Raw genomic sequence first — 17416 nt, 5'->3', positions numbered from 1 at the left:
TCACAATTCTCTCTCATTTGTATAAAGGACAGAATTTCAGATATGTTGAATAAAACAATCCACCAGGCATCAAAACAAATAATTTGGGAATGTTTTCTATTACACTTTGAGAATTAATCCCCTAATTGTGATAGACGAGTCTTGAATTTACAGAGAAAAAAAGATTATCATGGATTGGGTAACATTAATGGATTTAACATAGTAGCACAAGGAAAACGAAATACTATTCAGGAAGTTTGGTAAATATGACAAGCGCAAAATCTCACATTCCAGAGGGAGATTACATTGTTTCGGTCCAATAGCCTAAACCTGTTACATTTTCAAACTGTGCATCCGAAGGCCATACAGCCTTCTTCAAAGCAATTGGCAAACTGCTTTGGTTAATTGGTAAACGTTGATCAATAATATTCTACAAAAATGAATTCAAATGTATTCATAATAATATTCAACAAATAGATTTTGCAGCATGATTGCCTGCCTCACCTGCAGAGTACAAAGTAGCCTACTTTTCCACCAGAGTATTTGTTAATTCAGAACACACTTTCCCAACTTCTCAAGCTTTATTAAAAATATACCGACATTGCCAATAAAACAAAATTATATAATACGTAACTTATGTTGGATTACATAAACCATCACTAAGGAAAACAAATGTAATCAAATCAAAAATAACATAAAACATATAAAGATTTATAAAGTCAGATTTAATGCATATGGATTTAATGATATTAGTTAAAAGCTCATAGTAACTGTGCACTAATGTGATCAACAGTAGGTAAAGGTGATAGCGTATATTTACATTAGCCTATAGCAGTGGTAAAGTAGATTAAGCAAAACAAATTTAACCTTAACCTTGAAAGCACAGGAGCGTCTCTGGTAAAAGAACATGGGAAGCACATGTAACCCTGAATTATTCGATGTTCAGCCAATACTGTGATCATTCAGGCAATTCAGGCTTATCATTATGGGACCAGAGTGTTGTAATGGTCATCCTATTGCCCATTTCTTTGACCATAGCGATTGAGCTGATCTTCTCAGAATTAACGACCATTGCCATAGTGATCTCGATTGTCTGCATAGTAGTCACGCCGATCGTCATATGGAGTGCGACTGTCCTCATAGCGATCACTGTTGTTATCAAGTCGATCTCGACCACCTTCGTAGCGATCGAGTCGATCACTTGAGCGACTGCGACTGTCGTCTTGGCGATCGAGTCGATCACTTGATCGACTGCGACCGTCATCATAGCGATCAAGTCGATCACTTGAGTGATTGCGACCATCGTCATTGCGGTCAAGTCGATCATTGCGGTCAAGTCGATCATTGGAGCGACTGCGCCCCTCGTCATAGCGGTCAAGTCGATCATTGGAACGACTGCGCCCGTCGTCATAGCGGTCAAGTCGATCACTAGAGCGACTGCGCCCATCGTCATAGCGGTCAAGGCGATCACTAGAGCGACTGCGACCGTCGTCATAGCGGTCAAGTCGATCACTAGAGCGACTTCGACTGCCCTCGTTGCGATCACTGCGATCATCCTGTTGATAACCAATGCGTTTGCAGTCATCCTCTCTGGACTCTTCATACCGATCCACACTTTTCAAAACACTTGCATTTTCAGTCTCCAAAGGTGGTTCGTCATGGAAGGCAACAGGTTCTCTGCAAGATTTAGAAGACAATTATTTGATGAGTTCTACAGAATAAACACTGAGACACACACATACTCAAACTAAATAAAACAGATGAACAAATACAAGTTGTCAGGAACACACTCCATTTCATATTCTGGTGCCTTCTTCTCCTTCCTGCAACAGCAGCAATAGACAACAATGATGAGGACCACTGCTCCGGCAACACAACCACCCACGATCCCTGCTGTGGCGCCAACTTTCATGGTAGCTGGAGAGAAAAGGACACATTTCTCCTGAATATTGTACACAGGCAATGAAACATGGCAATCAGTTGAGATAAGCTGTGTCAATATCCTTTAGTGCAGAGGTTCTCAAACCTGCTCCTATGCTGAAAATCCATCTATCAGATTGAAAAGTCCATCATATTGAAAAGAGTATAATTAAAATGTGTTCAGTTAAGGAAAAATGAAAAACACACCAAGTGTGAGAGGACTCCACCAGATCCAGTAGATAAAACCCATTGAACTGCAAGAATACATATTAAAATGACACTTACGTGGCCCAACAAGGAGTGTCATGTTGTAGGAAGAAGAACGAATCTTATTGGTTGAGGTGCAGACGTAATATCCAGACGTTTCCATCGATACATTGAAGAGAGACAGAACTCCATTGCCTATTGGAAAATAAATCTTTAAAAAAATTCAAGGCAAAAAAGAAAATAACAGAAGAATCGTTAACTAAATCTATCCAAAGACACAAACAAGCACGTGAACATGCACACACTCTCAATGGTTCTTGGTGGAAAGGGTTGGGGGATACTCCTGGGGTCAAATCTCAGCCACTTGTATGTGGGCGTTGGAGACCCCTCCTCAGACTTGCAGGTGAGGTTGATATTGTGGCCATACTCTGCTGCACCCTGGACATTACAGACGGGCACAGATGGGGCAACTATGGAAATAAATACAGAATTAATTATATATCATTGTTCCTGGCCAATGTTTCTTCAGTATACAATATTTAAAACCAATAGCAATGTGTCTAGAATTAATTTGGTTTTACCCCAGTTGGCTTACAACACCAATAGTTGTGTGAACAATTGACAGAAACCAGACTGACTATTTATTTCTCCATGATCAATGGGTGTTGTGCCAACATGTGCATGCCAACCTTCTTGACATTCAGTTATATGATGCACTTTCTAAACTTAGTATCCATTTTCATGCATGTTGCCTGAATGCTTTTATAGAGGTCCTTGACCCTAGCTAGTTTTGTGTCATAATAACTTCACTTTTCAAACAATTAGGTAAAACTAGACTGCAAAATGCCAAACGTGAACATGTATTAGAAATAATGCTAAAGTAGGTCAGGTCTTCAGTAGCACTGCACCTGTCCCACTCTTTTCCTGAATCCATATCCTCATCCTTTCCTTCTGCTCTAGGGCAGACATGTTCAATCTCATTAAGAAAGTTCAGCTCTGACTGATGCTGTAGCTATCACTAAGCTGACTACTGTTCAACTTGAGTGTGCAATCAGCCTTTTTGAACAAAGATTTACATTTGTACTACTACCAAGACAATGAAACATGTACAGTCTCAAGTCAGAAACATGTGATGGCATCTCACCCAGTACCACCAGTCGGGTTGTGTCCGCATCCTGCCCAACATTATCCCCCGGGATCTGTACTGTGCATTGGAAGACTCTGTTCTCTTCCAGAGTGACATGAGAGAAGGTCAGCTTTGACCAACCACCAGCTACATCAGTTGTCATGATGGCTTGGCCCTTGTATGCTGCATTCATGTCAACCTGGTTAGCAGCATAGTAAGTTCCGATAGTTATCTGTAGGGTGTATGCAAGACAAAAGAAAGAGAGTGAGAAAGGAATTAAGTCCAAAAGGAGGTAACTCATCAAAACAAAACATTTATCAAATTCACAATATAAATCAAATTGGGCTACAGACAGCGAATGTTGTACTGTGTAGGAGGGCCTTTACGGATCCCGGGTACAGCATGCTCCGTGTGATGAAGCTATCGACAGCTATTTGTAATGATAGATGTATCCGGCAACTTTTGCTATCCTAACTAAAATTCTCAAGCACCATGCCAGCCAAACAAAACTCAACAAAACTTCTAACATAAACAAAAATGTCTCCACACCATGCTGGACAGCCTCTCCCTCTTCATCTCATTCTATGTCACATTAGTACTGATAAAGTGGCTGTAGTACCTACTGTTAATTGTTTACCTATATTTATAGTGCGACCTTTGCCCGCTAATGCTGTTGGCTGTGAAGAAATTGCTCCTAAACACCATAACCATGAACTACATCTATTTATTAGGCAGCCAAGCTCTGCCTATGTTGTCTCTTTTTCTCCCGTCCTAGTCTAGACTATCTCCACTGTGGGAGGCTTCTGTAGTCTCTCCACCTGATCTACCTGCTCTGCCTACACCTACCCATCCCAACAACTCTGTCATGTATACATTCTACCCCGCTCATGATACATCTTTATTTTCTGTGCTAGCCTATTAACCCGGAATCTAAATAATTGCCCCCATCGACCATCGGTTTGTTTCATTGCTCTACTTACCCTTGTAATAGCAAAGCAGTTCTGCAATACTTAAATGCTCTCTTTCCATCTTACCCACTTTCAATTTTGTACCATGTATATACCATCTTATGTTTTTTATTTACCTCATGTATATACTAGCATGCTTATCCTGATACATGTATGAATTCATTTGCCATCTTTCTGATTCTCTCCCCTCTCTTTCTTACCCTTTCCTTACCCTAACCCCCCCCCCCCCCCCCCCCATCTGAACCTCCATACCTGGCCGGCTCCAAGCAGTTGCACCTACCCCCCCCTGATGAGCCCAGGTTCTGCTCAAGGTTTCTCCCTGTTAAGAGGGAGTTTTTCTTTGCCCCTGTTGCCTTTGCCTTTCCAGGGGGGTTCAGGCCCAGGACTCTGTAAAGTGCCTTTAGACAATTTTGGACAATCTTGTACCGTTGGTTCTGCTGGGTCATCAGCGTCAGCTGACCAGGTGATAATAACAGTGGGACTGTTTGGCTTTATGGTCTTGAATGTACATATCAGGTCAACTGGATCATCTCTGGCAATCTCATACTCTGGCTGCCCAAACTCCACATGAATCCCCGTGGTGACTGAGAGAACTAAACAAAAATAAAAAGTAAACGTGAACAATTTCCTACAAACAAGTACAGAAATCCTCTAAATCATATACATACCATGAATCATATAGTTAAATCAATCAGTTTTTGCTCATATTTGGGCTTGATGTGAAACTACAGAATGGACACAATGTAACAATTTGGAAGAACTTCGTTGCCTATCAAACATCCCAACAAACTTCCCATTAAAAACTTCCCAACTTTGAGGATTTCTGTTCTAGTTTGTCTTTCAGGAAGCCGGCAATCCCTCCATTGTATTTAAAATATTTACCACCTTCTTGTGAATGTCAGTTGTGTGTGTAACATTAAAAAGCCTTCCCATAGGCACAAAAGTACATGTAACATACTGAAGACAACATTTACTTTTATCTGTGAATTTGGTGATTTGCTTGATATTAAGTCATGATGACTGTGTTCAATGTGTGCCACACTTAGGATGACAGACATCACAAGGAAATCTTAGTATGGGTTAGAGTTAAAAGTGCCACTTGGCTGTGAATGAGTGACAGCTAAAGGTTGCCTACACATATAACGGCAAACTGCAACACCTTGCGGACAAACACTTGAAAGAAAAAGTGGCATACAACTGCCAGCTGAAAGGCATTGAAAAAGACAAGTCTTTTGAATTTCTTTTCAGCGTCTTCATTCTTTTAGAGGTTTTTTCTTGTCACCAAGGTGATTCAAGCACAAAAAAACAGATAAAACATACACGCAAACCTAGTAAATTAACAACAACTCATTTGCATTCTCAAAGTACAGGAAGTGTAAAGTTAACTGCATGGCCAAACATGGTCCCTATTCACAGCTAAGATTGTTAATCTGCATTCACAGTTATCAAATGGAACAAAAGCTTTATTTAGGTTTAAGGACATCAACTAATCTGGTTTGTCACTTTGTCTCTGGCCCAATTGTAAAATAAAATGTGAAATAAACTTTTAAAGAGAGACATTCAAGAAAGACGAAAAATAAAACATTGTAATCCTGTTGGGATAAGTAAAGAGCCGGAATTATACCCAAAAGATACCATAACAATTTGAACCATAGAATACATGTTAAATGGGTTATCAGTTATAAAACAAATCCAAACGATAGACTAGGTGTGGCAGCCTACGGACTGATAGAAACAAAAGAAGTAAAACCTCTTACCTGAGAGTATGTGAAGTCCACACACTAACCTTTCCACAGCACCCATTGTTGTCTGTATTCAAAGATTATGAAAAAATTCCTCGTCCATAAACAATTAGAAATGTTCTACTCCAAATAGGCTTTCTTTCACAGGAACTACACAATGGTGTCACACCTTACAAGGTAAGACCTCAGACTGGCCAATCAAAAATAAATTACCAAATGTGGACTTTGCTCTCCACACCTCCACCTTCCCTTTACACCTGTCTTTAGTGGCTGATGTCAGAACAGAAACTGAGAAATCATGTTTTCAGTTTATAACATTTCATTGTAGCAAGTTAACTCCTTTAAATGACATGCAAGAAGTAAGCAGAATTGAGCAGATTTACATGCATCTGCAAGTGTTTATTCTGCAATAGGTTAATATTGTATCAGCAGGGTAGGCAGTGCTAGGCTGACTTTCAACTGTTTTTTAAGACAATCCTTTGGCAGAAGGGATACCTCCGTGCATTGTCTGTTCCAACAGCAAAACTGAAGCTTTTAGGCCTTTTTAAACCGAGCTCTTCAAGTATCACACTGCTTTGCGAAACTTCCCAGATAATGCTGGGCTCATTAGGGTTTTATGAGACGCACCTGAACAAATCAGTAGCCTACATCAAGGGCACGTTCAGTCAGATAACGCTGTGCACAGTTTCGATACAGTTTCCGGGTTGGACGACGAAACTGTGGGAAAAGGTGTGCAACCATGGAGATTTATAAAGTTTTATAGACCAGGGATGCGTTCAGCCACTGCAAAAAAAAAACTTTTGGTTTATGGAAGTGCAGCTGAGACGGCCATTCTTGTCAACATAAATGTTGTAGAAATGCATTCATGAACAGGCTCCTGCCCACTAACTCATTACCATAAGAACCCTTATAATGATTGTATGACGGTTCTACATAATCATACCCCACCGAGCATGAGAAAACAAGGTGGCGTTCATTCAGCATATTGATTAATGGCAAAAATGAAGTTGCCTAGTTGACCCCTTTTTTGCTTTGCTTTTGAGGCCAACGTTTCCGCTCCAAAGCACTAGGGGGCGATAGTGAAGGGGAAGTTACACCAATACGTATCGCAACCAGTGTAGTAGTCTACTTCGTCGTGTTTGGATTTCTAAGGTGACCCAGCTCAACAAGAGAAGGTTTGATATATTTCCCTGTGTTCAATCAGATTTCTTCTCAGAGCAGTGGTTATATTAGAAAGCACTGTATTTATGATTTGCAGATAAGAATGAATGGTCAACTCTTTCTTCGGCTTAACGTTTTCTAGGTATAGTAAGGTCAGAACGCTAACTACTTAGCTTTGGGATTGCTTGCTAGCTTCACAAACTGTTAATGAGACGGCTATGCAATGTTACAGAATATGTTATGTAAACATTAATTACTCGTTTCACTTCGCTATTATTTGCCAGTCTGATATGTTTTTCTTACAAGTCTCAACTAAATACATTTTAATATCATGGGATAGCTTGGCCTATAGTATAGGATAACTGGTTAACGTCAAGTTAGCTGACGTTTGAGTTGTGCCATACAGTGCCCTGGAAGCACAATTCCCTAATCATGTTTTCTAACACGCTGTTAAAATAATTTTCTAGGATAACATTACGTTGTATTTCGTTTGATTTAACGTCAGTTTGCCTGAAAGGATATTTAGGATTTAGTCCTTCTTGAAAAAACATTCTCGACAATACCCGACGCAAGCAGTGAAGCTCTTTCTGCCTTTACTTGAAGGTATTAACATCATGCAATTCTTGTCCAGATGAATTAACGTTACAACGCCTGCATAGGACCAACCGATGATAGATTGTTAAGGCTGAACTTTTTTTACGGCTTAAATGTGTATCATTTCCCCCGAAAGACAATCCTTGTGAATCAAAATAATTGTTCGGCTACCCCTGCATTCTAACGTGTGTACATCAAACTTTTTTGACAGGTATGGGTGGGGATCACGGCCCGAGTAAAGCAGTACTGCCAGACTACAAGATCTGGAAATGGGAGGGAACGCCTCTTGAAATGACACAGCAGAGGCTTGCTAAAAGGGGATTGCGGGACCCATGGATGCGGTATGCAGTACTTAACTGAACGTTACCATCATTCCCTAAAATTGAATATCATACTTTACTGATTTCGATAGCGGTGGACACCTTTCTTCCTCATTTAACTCACTTAACATGGCTCTGTTTATTTTGTCCATTGTAGATAGCCTACAATCATTGGCCAGTCAGTGAATAAATCCAGAAATGAGCATATATCTGAACTAGCTATGCACCTCGACTGATCCTGTTCTCAAACAACAATAGATTATATGGGCCATTCTACCGAATTGGTGCAAAGTCAGGTCGGAAATATTTTGATTTTTTTTATGTTTTATTCCCAAAACTTTGTCCGTATGTATATTGTACCATATCTAAAGTACACTTATCTAGTAAAAGAACAGTCAATTTTTATATTGTATTTTCAGAATGTGTTGGATTGTTTGTCCTCTTCCAAAAATTGTCACTACCGAAACATCACATTTACTATAGTAAAAAAGTATTATTATTGACCTGTTCAGATTGTGTTTCCTTCCCTTCTCTGAAGAGTATTTTTACAAATATTTCTTGAAGGTTTTTACAATGAAATCCATAAAAATGATTTTTTTACCAAATTTTCAAGTTCAATTTATACAATTCATCAAAATCTAAGTGCAATATTTCTTTGTACAATGCAAAATACTGATCATATTGATTCCAGAGTTGTTCATTGATGAAATTGAACATACATTAATCCAATCAGTATCATAACAATTTAGTTGATTACTCAATATACTTAATTTTTTTACAAAACATCCTGTGTTTCGGTAGTGCTGCACTGTTTCGGTAGTGACATCTAGTGACTGCACTGTTGGATGGATGTTCATTTCTCTCCCAAAATCTTCCAAAAGGTGCTCTGGGCCGCCCTTTAGTCCACACAACACATTTATTTAAAAATTATGGGATTGAACTACTTACCATTTCATTTTGTCACTACTGAAATCATCAGGTCACTACCATATGTTTCGGTAGTGACTGTTTCGGTAGTGACAATTCTAGCTAACTTTAAGCATAAATAAAGAATTCTAACAAGCACACGGCATGCAAACACATCTTTGAAGAGGTGAACACACATACAAACATAAGATTTTCCATGAAACCCCAAAAGGTTTACTTAATTGAAGAAAACATGCGTTTCGGTAGTGACAATTCTTAAGGTTACACGTCGATTTTCAGACTTTGGAACACATTTATATAAAAACTATGGGATTTAGCTACTTACCATTCAACCATGAGGGTCAGAGATGCAGTGTCACTGCATGGTCAAAAATGCAGAGTCGTGGCTAAAACACAGGCTCAGCCAATGGACTAAAACTCTTGTGTTTCGGTAGTGACATGAAAACTAGGGACATGATTTTTTGAGTATAGAAAATTGATTTAAAAATTAAACCCACAATAAATCTAAATATTCCAAGTTCTGTTTCAACCCAATCATAAAGATCTTTGAAATGAAATCATTGAAAAAAATCTAAAAAAATTGAAAAGTGTTATTTAAAGGCATTGAAATTTAGATGTCAGGGTTGGGGACAGCTACTTCCCAATAGAAAGTACCCTATAAATGATGATTTTGTATATATTTAGCTTATCACTATCTCATGTAATGCATTGGGTTTATATAGACCATAACATTTTCTAATTAAATATCTATGCCTAAATACCTAATTGTTTTGTAAATAGTTTTTATTGTTGAGGGACTGCATATTACACGAATTCGGTAGAATGGCCCATATAGAAATAAAACGATTCTGTGTTAAAAATGTGGATTGGAACAGTTAGATATTTGTATTGTTTCAGATCTTGTAACAGTCACATGTTTGCAGTCATGTTTTGTATAGTCTAAAAAAAAAGGACAGTTTTTGTCTTGTTCTTTATCTAGTGTTAAACTAAACCATACCCATAAGTTGTACCTAACATTTCAAAGTTTTAAGTGTGTAATGAATTATGTTGTGGATAATAAGTGGGCTGTTTAAATTGAGTGAAACTACATTTTTAAAATGCTATAATTTGTGTTGCAGGAATGAAGCCTGGAGATATACAGGGTCATTTGGCGTTCCAGTCACCTTTAAAGACGTCCTCCTCCGCGGATTCAAGAAAGGATTCCTTGCTTTTGCTGTGGTCCTGGCAGTGGAGTATGCTTTTTTCCCACCCAAGAAGTCAGAGCACTGAGCAGTGAAGTGCTTCATCTTTGGAAGTAAAAGCTGGACTTTCGAAGCATCCTTCACTAAATGTGATCAGAATGGTGTTAACAAGGATGTGTGCTTGTCTTTACCATGAAGATTTCTTAGATGTTGTAATTAGATTGTATGGTCATGTGTAAGGGCATACATTAATAAAATAATATAAACCTTTGCATTTGTTGCAGTTATCAGTCCTACCTTAATTTTTCACTGAAGATTTAATTTCAGTATTGGCTACAATTGCTTTAGCATTCTAGACCTTTTTAGTGAGAAGAGCTTCACTAAGTATGTTTGATGCCTTACTTACTGGAATGAAAGTTGTCCTCGCTGTATGTTTTATTTATTTATTTTTTCTCCAACCAATACGTTTTGATTTAACTTTCACTTCACCTTCTAGCACCTCCACGTTTTGGGTGAAAGCAGGGCCAAATTGTTCAGCTACAATATGGATGTTGTGGATGTAGTATGCCAGAAAAGGCTCATTGACCTCAGAATAGTCAGGGAGAACCGTAAAAAGCTATGCACCTTTGTGAAGTATGAAAACTGCACCTTTAAGGACTGACGTGCAAATGAATAGTGTCAGTGAAATTCCATGTATTCCATTACCCAAAACTCAGACTATAAGAACTATAAGCAACCCAGTTATCAAACTCGGGTATTAAATTTGACTCTTTGGTCGGCAGAGGGAGTTGTTCAGGCTGCTTCTTGTGTCTGCACCTGAACTACCTATTTAAAACAAGGGATCTTTCCACAACTTTTTAGGCTAAATACAATAACATCACTGTCTTTTAATCATGGTCCAACTGTATCGGGCATCGGCAAAAGCAAACAGCAAAAAATCCATAATGTTTACTGGAGAAGCCTTGCAGCTATTAGACATTATTCAGAAATACAACACTATTTTAGGATTTCAGTGTCTATGTCTATGTTTCTACATAGTGTTTTGACCATTTTAAAACAGCTTCATGTTGCTGTTTTCATTCACTGCTTTAAAAAATACAAACATTTACTTTTGTTATACTTTTGTTTTACTGAAGTTATCTCGAAACAGTATTTCGTAGGCTACTGCCAGTCTATTCGGATGTTTCTGCGAACAAGACAGAAATAGCCTACCCTCAAAGGATCTAAGTGGTTTCTTATTGAAACGTGTGTAATGGAACTTTTGTTCTAGCATCATGAGTTTCTTTTCATGAGAACTCACTTCCCCTGCTGGGGATTCCTCAGAGGAAGTGAAATACGTCATGGATTTACCGTAATGACCATTCATTTAACAGGTGCTTGATCAGTGTGTTGGTGTTCAAATACAGACAACAAAATTTCATTTTCATTTCAAGACTTCACCGAATAACACAACAGCTAAAATGACTGCAAAATTGTCGCAAATTATTAATCAAATTGCTGAAAGTCTTAGTATTACGGAGCGCAAGACTCTACTATACTTATCTGGAGTAGAAGACGTTAATTTCGGCACGGCAGATATCAGAGACGTACTAAGTTGTGTGACGAACGTAGAGGACATGGATATGTTTTTGATGGAACTCATGTTCAGGATGAGACGGTACGACATATTGAAGAAGATTTTACGATCCAGCAGGAAAGAAGTGGAAGAAATACTGAAAACTGTACAGTTCGTCTCAAACTACAGGTAACATTACTCTCATATGTTTGTATGAGAAATTTGTATTGCCTTTTAATAAACGACAGTACTTTATCACTTGTTTAAAAATATATATGTGTTTGATTTCACTTGTTTCAGAGCGCTTATGGCTGATATAAGTGACAATATTGGAACAGAGGATTTGCGCTCCATAGTATTTTTACTCTATAGCGCCATGTCAAGAGAACGATTAGATGGCATGCAGGTATGTGAAAGATTCGGATTATTTTGCTTTCATAAACTAAATAAATCAGAGGAGTCAATAAAATGACTGTTCTTTGTCACCATCACAGAGTTTCTTGGATATAGTTACTGAACTTGAGAAAAAAGGTGAATTGTCCAGTGAGAGTATGGACTTAATGGAGCAGTGTCTCAGGGGCATTCACCGCATAGATCTGGTTAAAAAAATCAACCAGTACAAGAAGAAAGGTGAGAATCTTGAAACGTGTCTTTTTACCAATAAAATGTGCTGTGCATATGATTATTCAGTCTTATGACTGTGCCATGAGTCATTTTGCATTTCAGTGAAAATAATGGAGATAACTGTTTCTGTTACAGTGGCAGAAACTCAAGGAACGTCTGTTCACACAAGTGGTGTTCAGCTTCTGAAAAAGGTTAGTAGCTCTGTAAACATTTCCCAGATGTTCTGTGTCACCTTGTCTTTTAGCACTGAGAAACATGTTTAAGTGCTTTGTAGTCACAGGTAAAATTATTCTCCCCTAGTCAAAACCAGAGTCTAATATTACCCCTGTGGTTTGCAATGAAAGGGCGGAACTACCCAGACTTCACAGTAAGAAATATTACATTATTGATTGTTTTTGTAATAAGGGAATTAATTCAAGAACTGACTTTATGATGTCTTTCATTACAGAACATGCTGTGATATTTGAAATGTGTGTCTTATCTTGTTGCTTCTGATTGTTCATTTTGTATATTAGCAATTTCTTGGCTGATATGTCCTTAAAGTTAGTGAGTTTTGGTTTCTGTCTGAGTTCTGTCTCTTTTTTCAGAAGAAAACAAAATGGCTGTTACCAAAACTGAAAGAATATACTATCAGGTGAGACAGCAATTTTCACTGATTTCTTTTCCCAAATTTTGGCAGACATGTGATTTTACTACATTTCTTCATTTGATAATAAGTATTCCACAAAATTTGTCAACAATTGTTTTGTCTCCAGAGACTAAGCCTATACAGTGAGGGAAATAAGTATTTGACCCCCTGCCGATTTTGCAAGTTTGGCCACTTGCAAAGAATTGAGAAACACAATATCAACATCCAGACTGCATTTTATAACAGTTATGAATTTATTTGGATTTGTTGCGGCAAATAAGAATTTGAACCCCTACCAAACAGCAAGAATTCTGGCTCCCACAGACCAGTTATGTGCCCACGAGGCACACAGATTAGTCCTCATTAGGCCTAACAAGGTACAACTAAACTTAACTAGTGACGTGTATAAAAGAAACCTGTCCAAAGGATCATACTACACACCTTCAACCTCACTACCATGGGCAAGACCAAAGAGTTTTCAAAGGACGTCAGAGATAAGATTGAGGACCTGCACAAGGCTGGAATGGGCTACAAAACCATCGGCAAGCAGCTGTGTGAGAAGCAGACAACTGTTGGTGCAATTATTAGCAAATGAAAGCAACACCAAACAACTGTCAATCGCCCTCAGCCTAGGGCTCCATGCAAGATCTCAGCTCGTTCAGTATCGGTGATCTTCCGAAACATGCAGGATAACCCCAGAACTACACAATGGTTTGAAGTCCTGCAGCGCTCGCAAGGTCCCGTTGCTAAAGGAAGCACATGTACAGGGTCTTAAGTTTGCAAATGAAAATTTGAATGATTCTAAGGAGGAATGGGAGACAGGATGTGGTCAGATGAGACCAAAATCAAGCTCTTTGACTCTTCGACTTGCCGCGTTTGGAGGGGGAAGAATGCTGAATATGACCCCAAGAACACCATCCCCACCGTCAAGCATGGAGGTGGAAACATTATGCTTTGGGGCTGTTTCTTTGCCAAGGGTACAGGACGACTCCACCGCATCGAGTTGACTATGGATGGGCCATGTACCGTGGAATATTGGGCCTGAACCTCATTCCCTCATATTGAAAACGCAACCTTAAAGATTTGGAGAGGATCTGCAAAGAGGAGTGGACCAAAATCCCTCCTGAGATGTGTGTAAACCTGGTGACCAACTAAAAGAACAGACTGACGTCTGTGCTTGCCAACAAGGGTTTCTCCACCAAGTACTAAGTCATGTTTTGCTTAGGGGTTCAAATACTTATATGCCGCAACAAATGCAAATCAATTCATAACTGTTATAAAATGTAGTTTTCTGGATGTTTTTGTTGATATTCTGTCTCTCACTGTTAAAATAGTGTTTCCCCTATAATGATATTAGGGTGGTGCCCCGCCCCCCCAATTCATTTAAGTGTTTGTGTCCGCCACCGTGGTGCATTCCGCCGCCGCTGCGGCGCATCGCGCTCCTGCCCCCCTCCCCCCCCCCAAAGCTGTAAACCTAGGGGAAACACTGGACCTACCATTACAATTATAGTTCACACATTTCTTTGCAAGTGGGCAAACCTTGCAAAATTGGCAGGGGTTCAAATACTTATTTTCCCCACTGTATTTCTCAACTCTTATTCTAGTGGACCATAGGGGGATGTAATAAGTAAGGGATAACGGCCGACGAGCTGTACAGTTCTACAAAGGTAATGGACGCTGCGGGGCAAAGAACTCCACGACGCGCAGTCCATTATCTTTGTAGAACTGGACAGCTCGAAGGCCGTTATCCCGCTTATCTCCCGTTTACAACATCCAAAAATGTTTTTATTATTATTATTATTTAGAATTTCCTTTATCTTTAGGAAACTTAATATGCATAATAACCTGATGAATTCTTAATTTGAAGCCTAGTGCTCCAGTTACAAAGTAGTGCGTTTTTTGAAGGAAAAAAACCGTTCCGTTGGTTGTCAATGGTAACCATTCAAGAGCATTTATATGGAACGGATATTAACTTTTCTACTGGGACTACGTCCAAGGTGTCCGGTTATACGAATTTAATGTACACTCCATTAGCCAATCAGAAAACACTATTTCGTTCCAGAGGGAGATAATGTTTTTTTTTTCCCCCGCAGAATTCAGTGGATGTGTATAGAATGCAGGCTCAGCCTCGAGGAGTGTGTGTGATCATTGACTGTGTGGGAAATGATGGAGGTGAGAGTTTACAAAGCGTCTCATTGTCATGGCAGATAGACCTCACTTGTGGTCTGTCTCAACCCGATAAGGGTTCCTTTGATTCTAGATCTGTCTCCAAAAGCCTGTGGTGGTTCTTTTAAGGTTGATTGGAGTGTTTGTTATTGTTATTCACACAGACCGGCTTGAACAGACATTCAAATGTCTTCATTTCGACGTGATCTTGCGGAAGCTGCTGAGTGGGACAGACTGCCTGTCCACCCTGCGGGAGGTTGCTCAGCTCAGTCGCCATCACAGTGCAGATGCATTTGCCTGCTGTATCATCAGTCGGGGCTCGGAAAGTCACCTGCTGGGCACAGAGCCACGGGGCCCAGGGCTGAACCTGGATGCAGTCAGGCACCTATTTAATTCCAATGCCTGTCCAGGGCTGGCGGGTAAACCCAAGCTCTTCTTCGTCCAGAGCTACAGTGTCTTTGAGCCTCAGAGGTCGTCTGAATACTCTGGCTACTACAGTTACTGGGATGAGTACCTTGAAACAGACGCGCCAGCCTTGGCCTACGGAGAGACATCCATCCCTACATCCGCAGATGTCTTCTGGAGCAACTGTTGGACACGAGAGACAGCGCTGACGGAGCAAAACCACCAGTCTGTGTATCTGCAAGCTCTGCAATCCTCACTTTTGAATGGGCAAAGGAGGTAGGCTTGTTTTGGTTTGTCTTCAACATCATTGTTAGTATCCATCATCATCCATCATCATAGTCAATGCTTTATCAATGTTAAATCTTTATTGTGCAGAAATAGTTAAGAAAAACTGTTTGTTTATATTGCAGAAAGAGGAATCTCTTGGATGTTCATATGGAGGTGAATCACAAGATTTTTGAACACAATGAAAGAAATCCAGCAGGAACTTTCGGGATTGATCTTAGACACACACTCCGGAAATTGCTATTCCTGTAATAATTGCATATTGCGTGGATTCTTGGCTGTAAACACATTTATAGCTGCAACATTCAAAAGATTAACCAGTTTGAAGGCCAATAACATAAGTTGGTATTAACTTTTGTTTACTTTGCACAATCATTTAAAAGCAGCAACAACATTTTGTGCTGTAGAATAGACTACATTTACTTAATTCATACGCACGTAAATTGTGCCATGTCATATATTCGGTTCATTTTTGCACATCTGTTGGATTTCTGAATAAATTAATGAATGAAATTGAAACCTTCACCAACTGTGTTAGTGTCACTTGATTCTAATGCCATTTTTACTTTGTAAGCTATGTGACGCTGGATGATAACTGGCGAAGATTTGCTTTCATCACCTTAGTGGTTTAGTTAATACAGAGACTTGCAAGTAGCCTAACTAGAATGTTTTTTTTTTCTATGTTGTCAAGGTGGCTGGTGCAGTATGTGTTTTTTTATTAAGCGATGCACCACCGCATGATGCTGTATTGTTCAAAATCTTCCACGCGATGGCGACGTGGTCCCATTAATTTAAACGTAACCTCCCTGCCAAAGTAGAATAGCCTAGTGCATAATTAACTGACCTCTGCATTGTCTTCGTTCACAGTGAAATATGTTAGGAATCAAATGAAGACAAGAGCATGCTTAATAATATTTAGGTAGCCTATGGAATGCTGATGCACCAGCTTTTGGTTAGGCTATTTTAGGCGTCTAGCCTACCTAACCTTAAATTATGATAGTTGATTAAAGAACTATAGTTAATGTAGTAATTGTGGTCATGATTCACATTTGACATACTTTACAATTATTTCAGAAATGTAGGCCACATCTCATAGCCTATTCGGGTAAACCCGACTGCACCACCTGCCTGACAATCCAAAAGTTTCTATGGCCAATCTAGAAAGTAATGGCAGGGGCACAAATTATTCGTTAGTGCATTGCAAGTAGGTCATGGTGTCGTATTCACACAAATAAGAACATAGCGTGAGAGGAATAATGATTGTGCTGAAGAAGAAATTATAATTTCATACCACCAGTATCTAGGTGAGTTTGTGGGCGATAACGCGCAGGCACAGTGCACGCGCAGTATCAGGGCTGCTGTTGCCACTGCTGCAATGGCGGCGCACTGAAGATTGGAGTTGAATGACTTATATCCGTGTGTCGTGTATGGATTGTGGCAAGAGGACACGAACAAGATCTGAACTTCAGTGGCAAACGAATTTGGATAAGTGTCTTTGTTCCTGTATTTATGTTCAGAGGGAAACGTTGCTAGCTGTGCTAGCGAACAGTAGCCTATGCAACCGCTCCGTGGAATCATCTCACATCTGCATGCAATAGGGATCCACCACCACCACCCACCACTACTCG

At 39.5% G+C, this 17416-nt stretch overlaps 2 protein-coding genes across 2 annotated transcripts; both read left to right on the top strand.

The window, feature by feature from the left end:
• Positions 1-7038: 7038 nt before the first annotated feature.
• ndufb3 (NADH:ubiquinone oxidoreductase subunit B3) lies at positions 7039-10397 on the top strand. Its single transcript, XM_080839399.1, has 3 exons — positions 7039-7117; positions 7909-8038; positions 10063-10397. Exons 2-3 carry the CDS (start codon positions 7911-7913, stop codon positions 10211-10213), a joined length of 279 nt encoding a protein of 92 aa, XP_080695525.1. The 5' UTR covers positions 7039-7117; positions 7909-7910; the 3' UTR covers positions 10214-10397.
• Positions 10398-11585: 1188 nt separating this feature from the next.
• LOC308365890 (CASP8 and FADD-like apoptosis regulator) lies at positions 11586-16040 on the top strand (the record flags this gene model as incomplete). Its single annotated transcript, XM_080839508.1, has 9 exons — positions 11586-11869; positions 11981-12086; positions 12175-12310; positions 12440-12495; positions 12605-12671; positions 12892-12938; positions 15026-15104; positions 15263-15779; positions 15914-16040. 9 exons carry the CDS (start codon positions 11586-11588, stop codon positions 16038-16040), a joined length of 1419 nt encoding a protein of 472 aa, XP_080695634.1.
• Positions 16041-17416: the final 1376 nt, after the last annotated feature.

Source organism: Sprattus sprattus (genome assembly GCF_963457725.1).
Source record: "Sprattus sprattus genome assembly, chromosome: 5".
Taxonomy (NCBI): Eukaryota; Metazoa; Chordata; class Actinopteri; order Clupeiformes; family Clupeidae; genus Sprattus; species Sprattus sprattus.
Note: the sequence above shows the minus strand (reverse complement) of the source record. Positions and strands in the feature narration are given on the sequence as shown.

What these genes read in the sequence shown, in the direction of transcription:
- ndufb3 (XM_080839399.1), top strand. Translation starts at nt 7,911, where the DNA reads ATGGGTGGGGATCACGGCCCGAGTAAAGCAGTACTGCCAGACTACAAG. An exon ending in TTGCGGGACCCATGGATGCG is followed by an intron (nt 8,039 to 10,062) that starts GTATGCAGTACT and finishes TTTGTGTTGCAG; the next exon opens with GAATGAAGCCTGGAGATATA.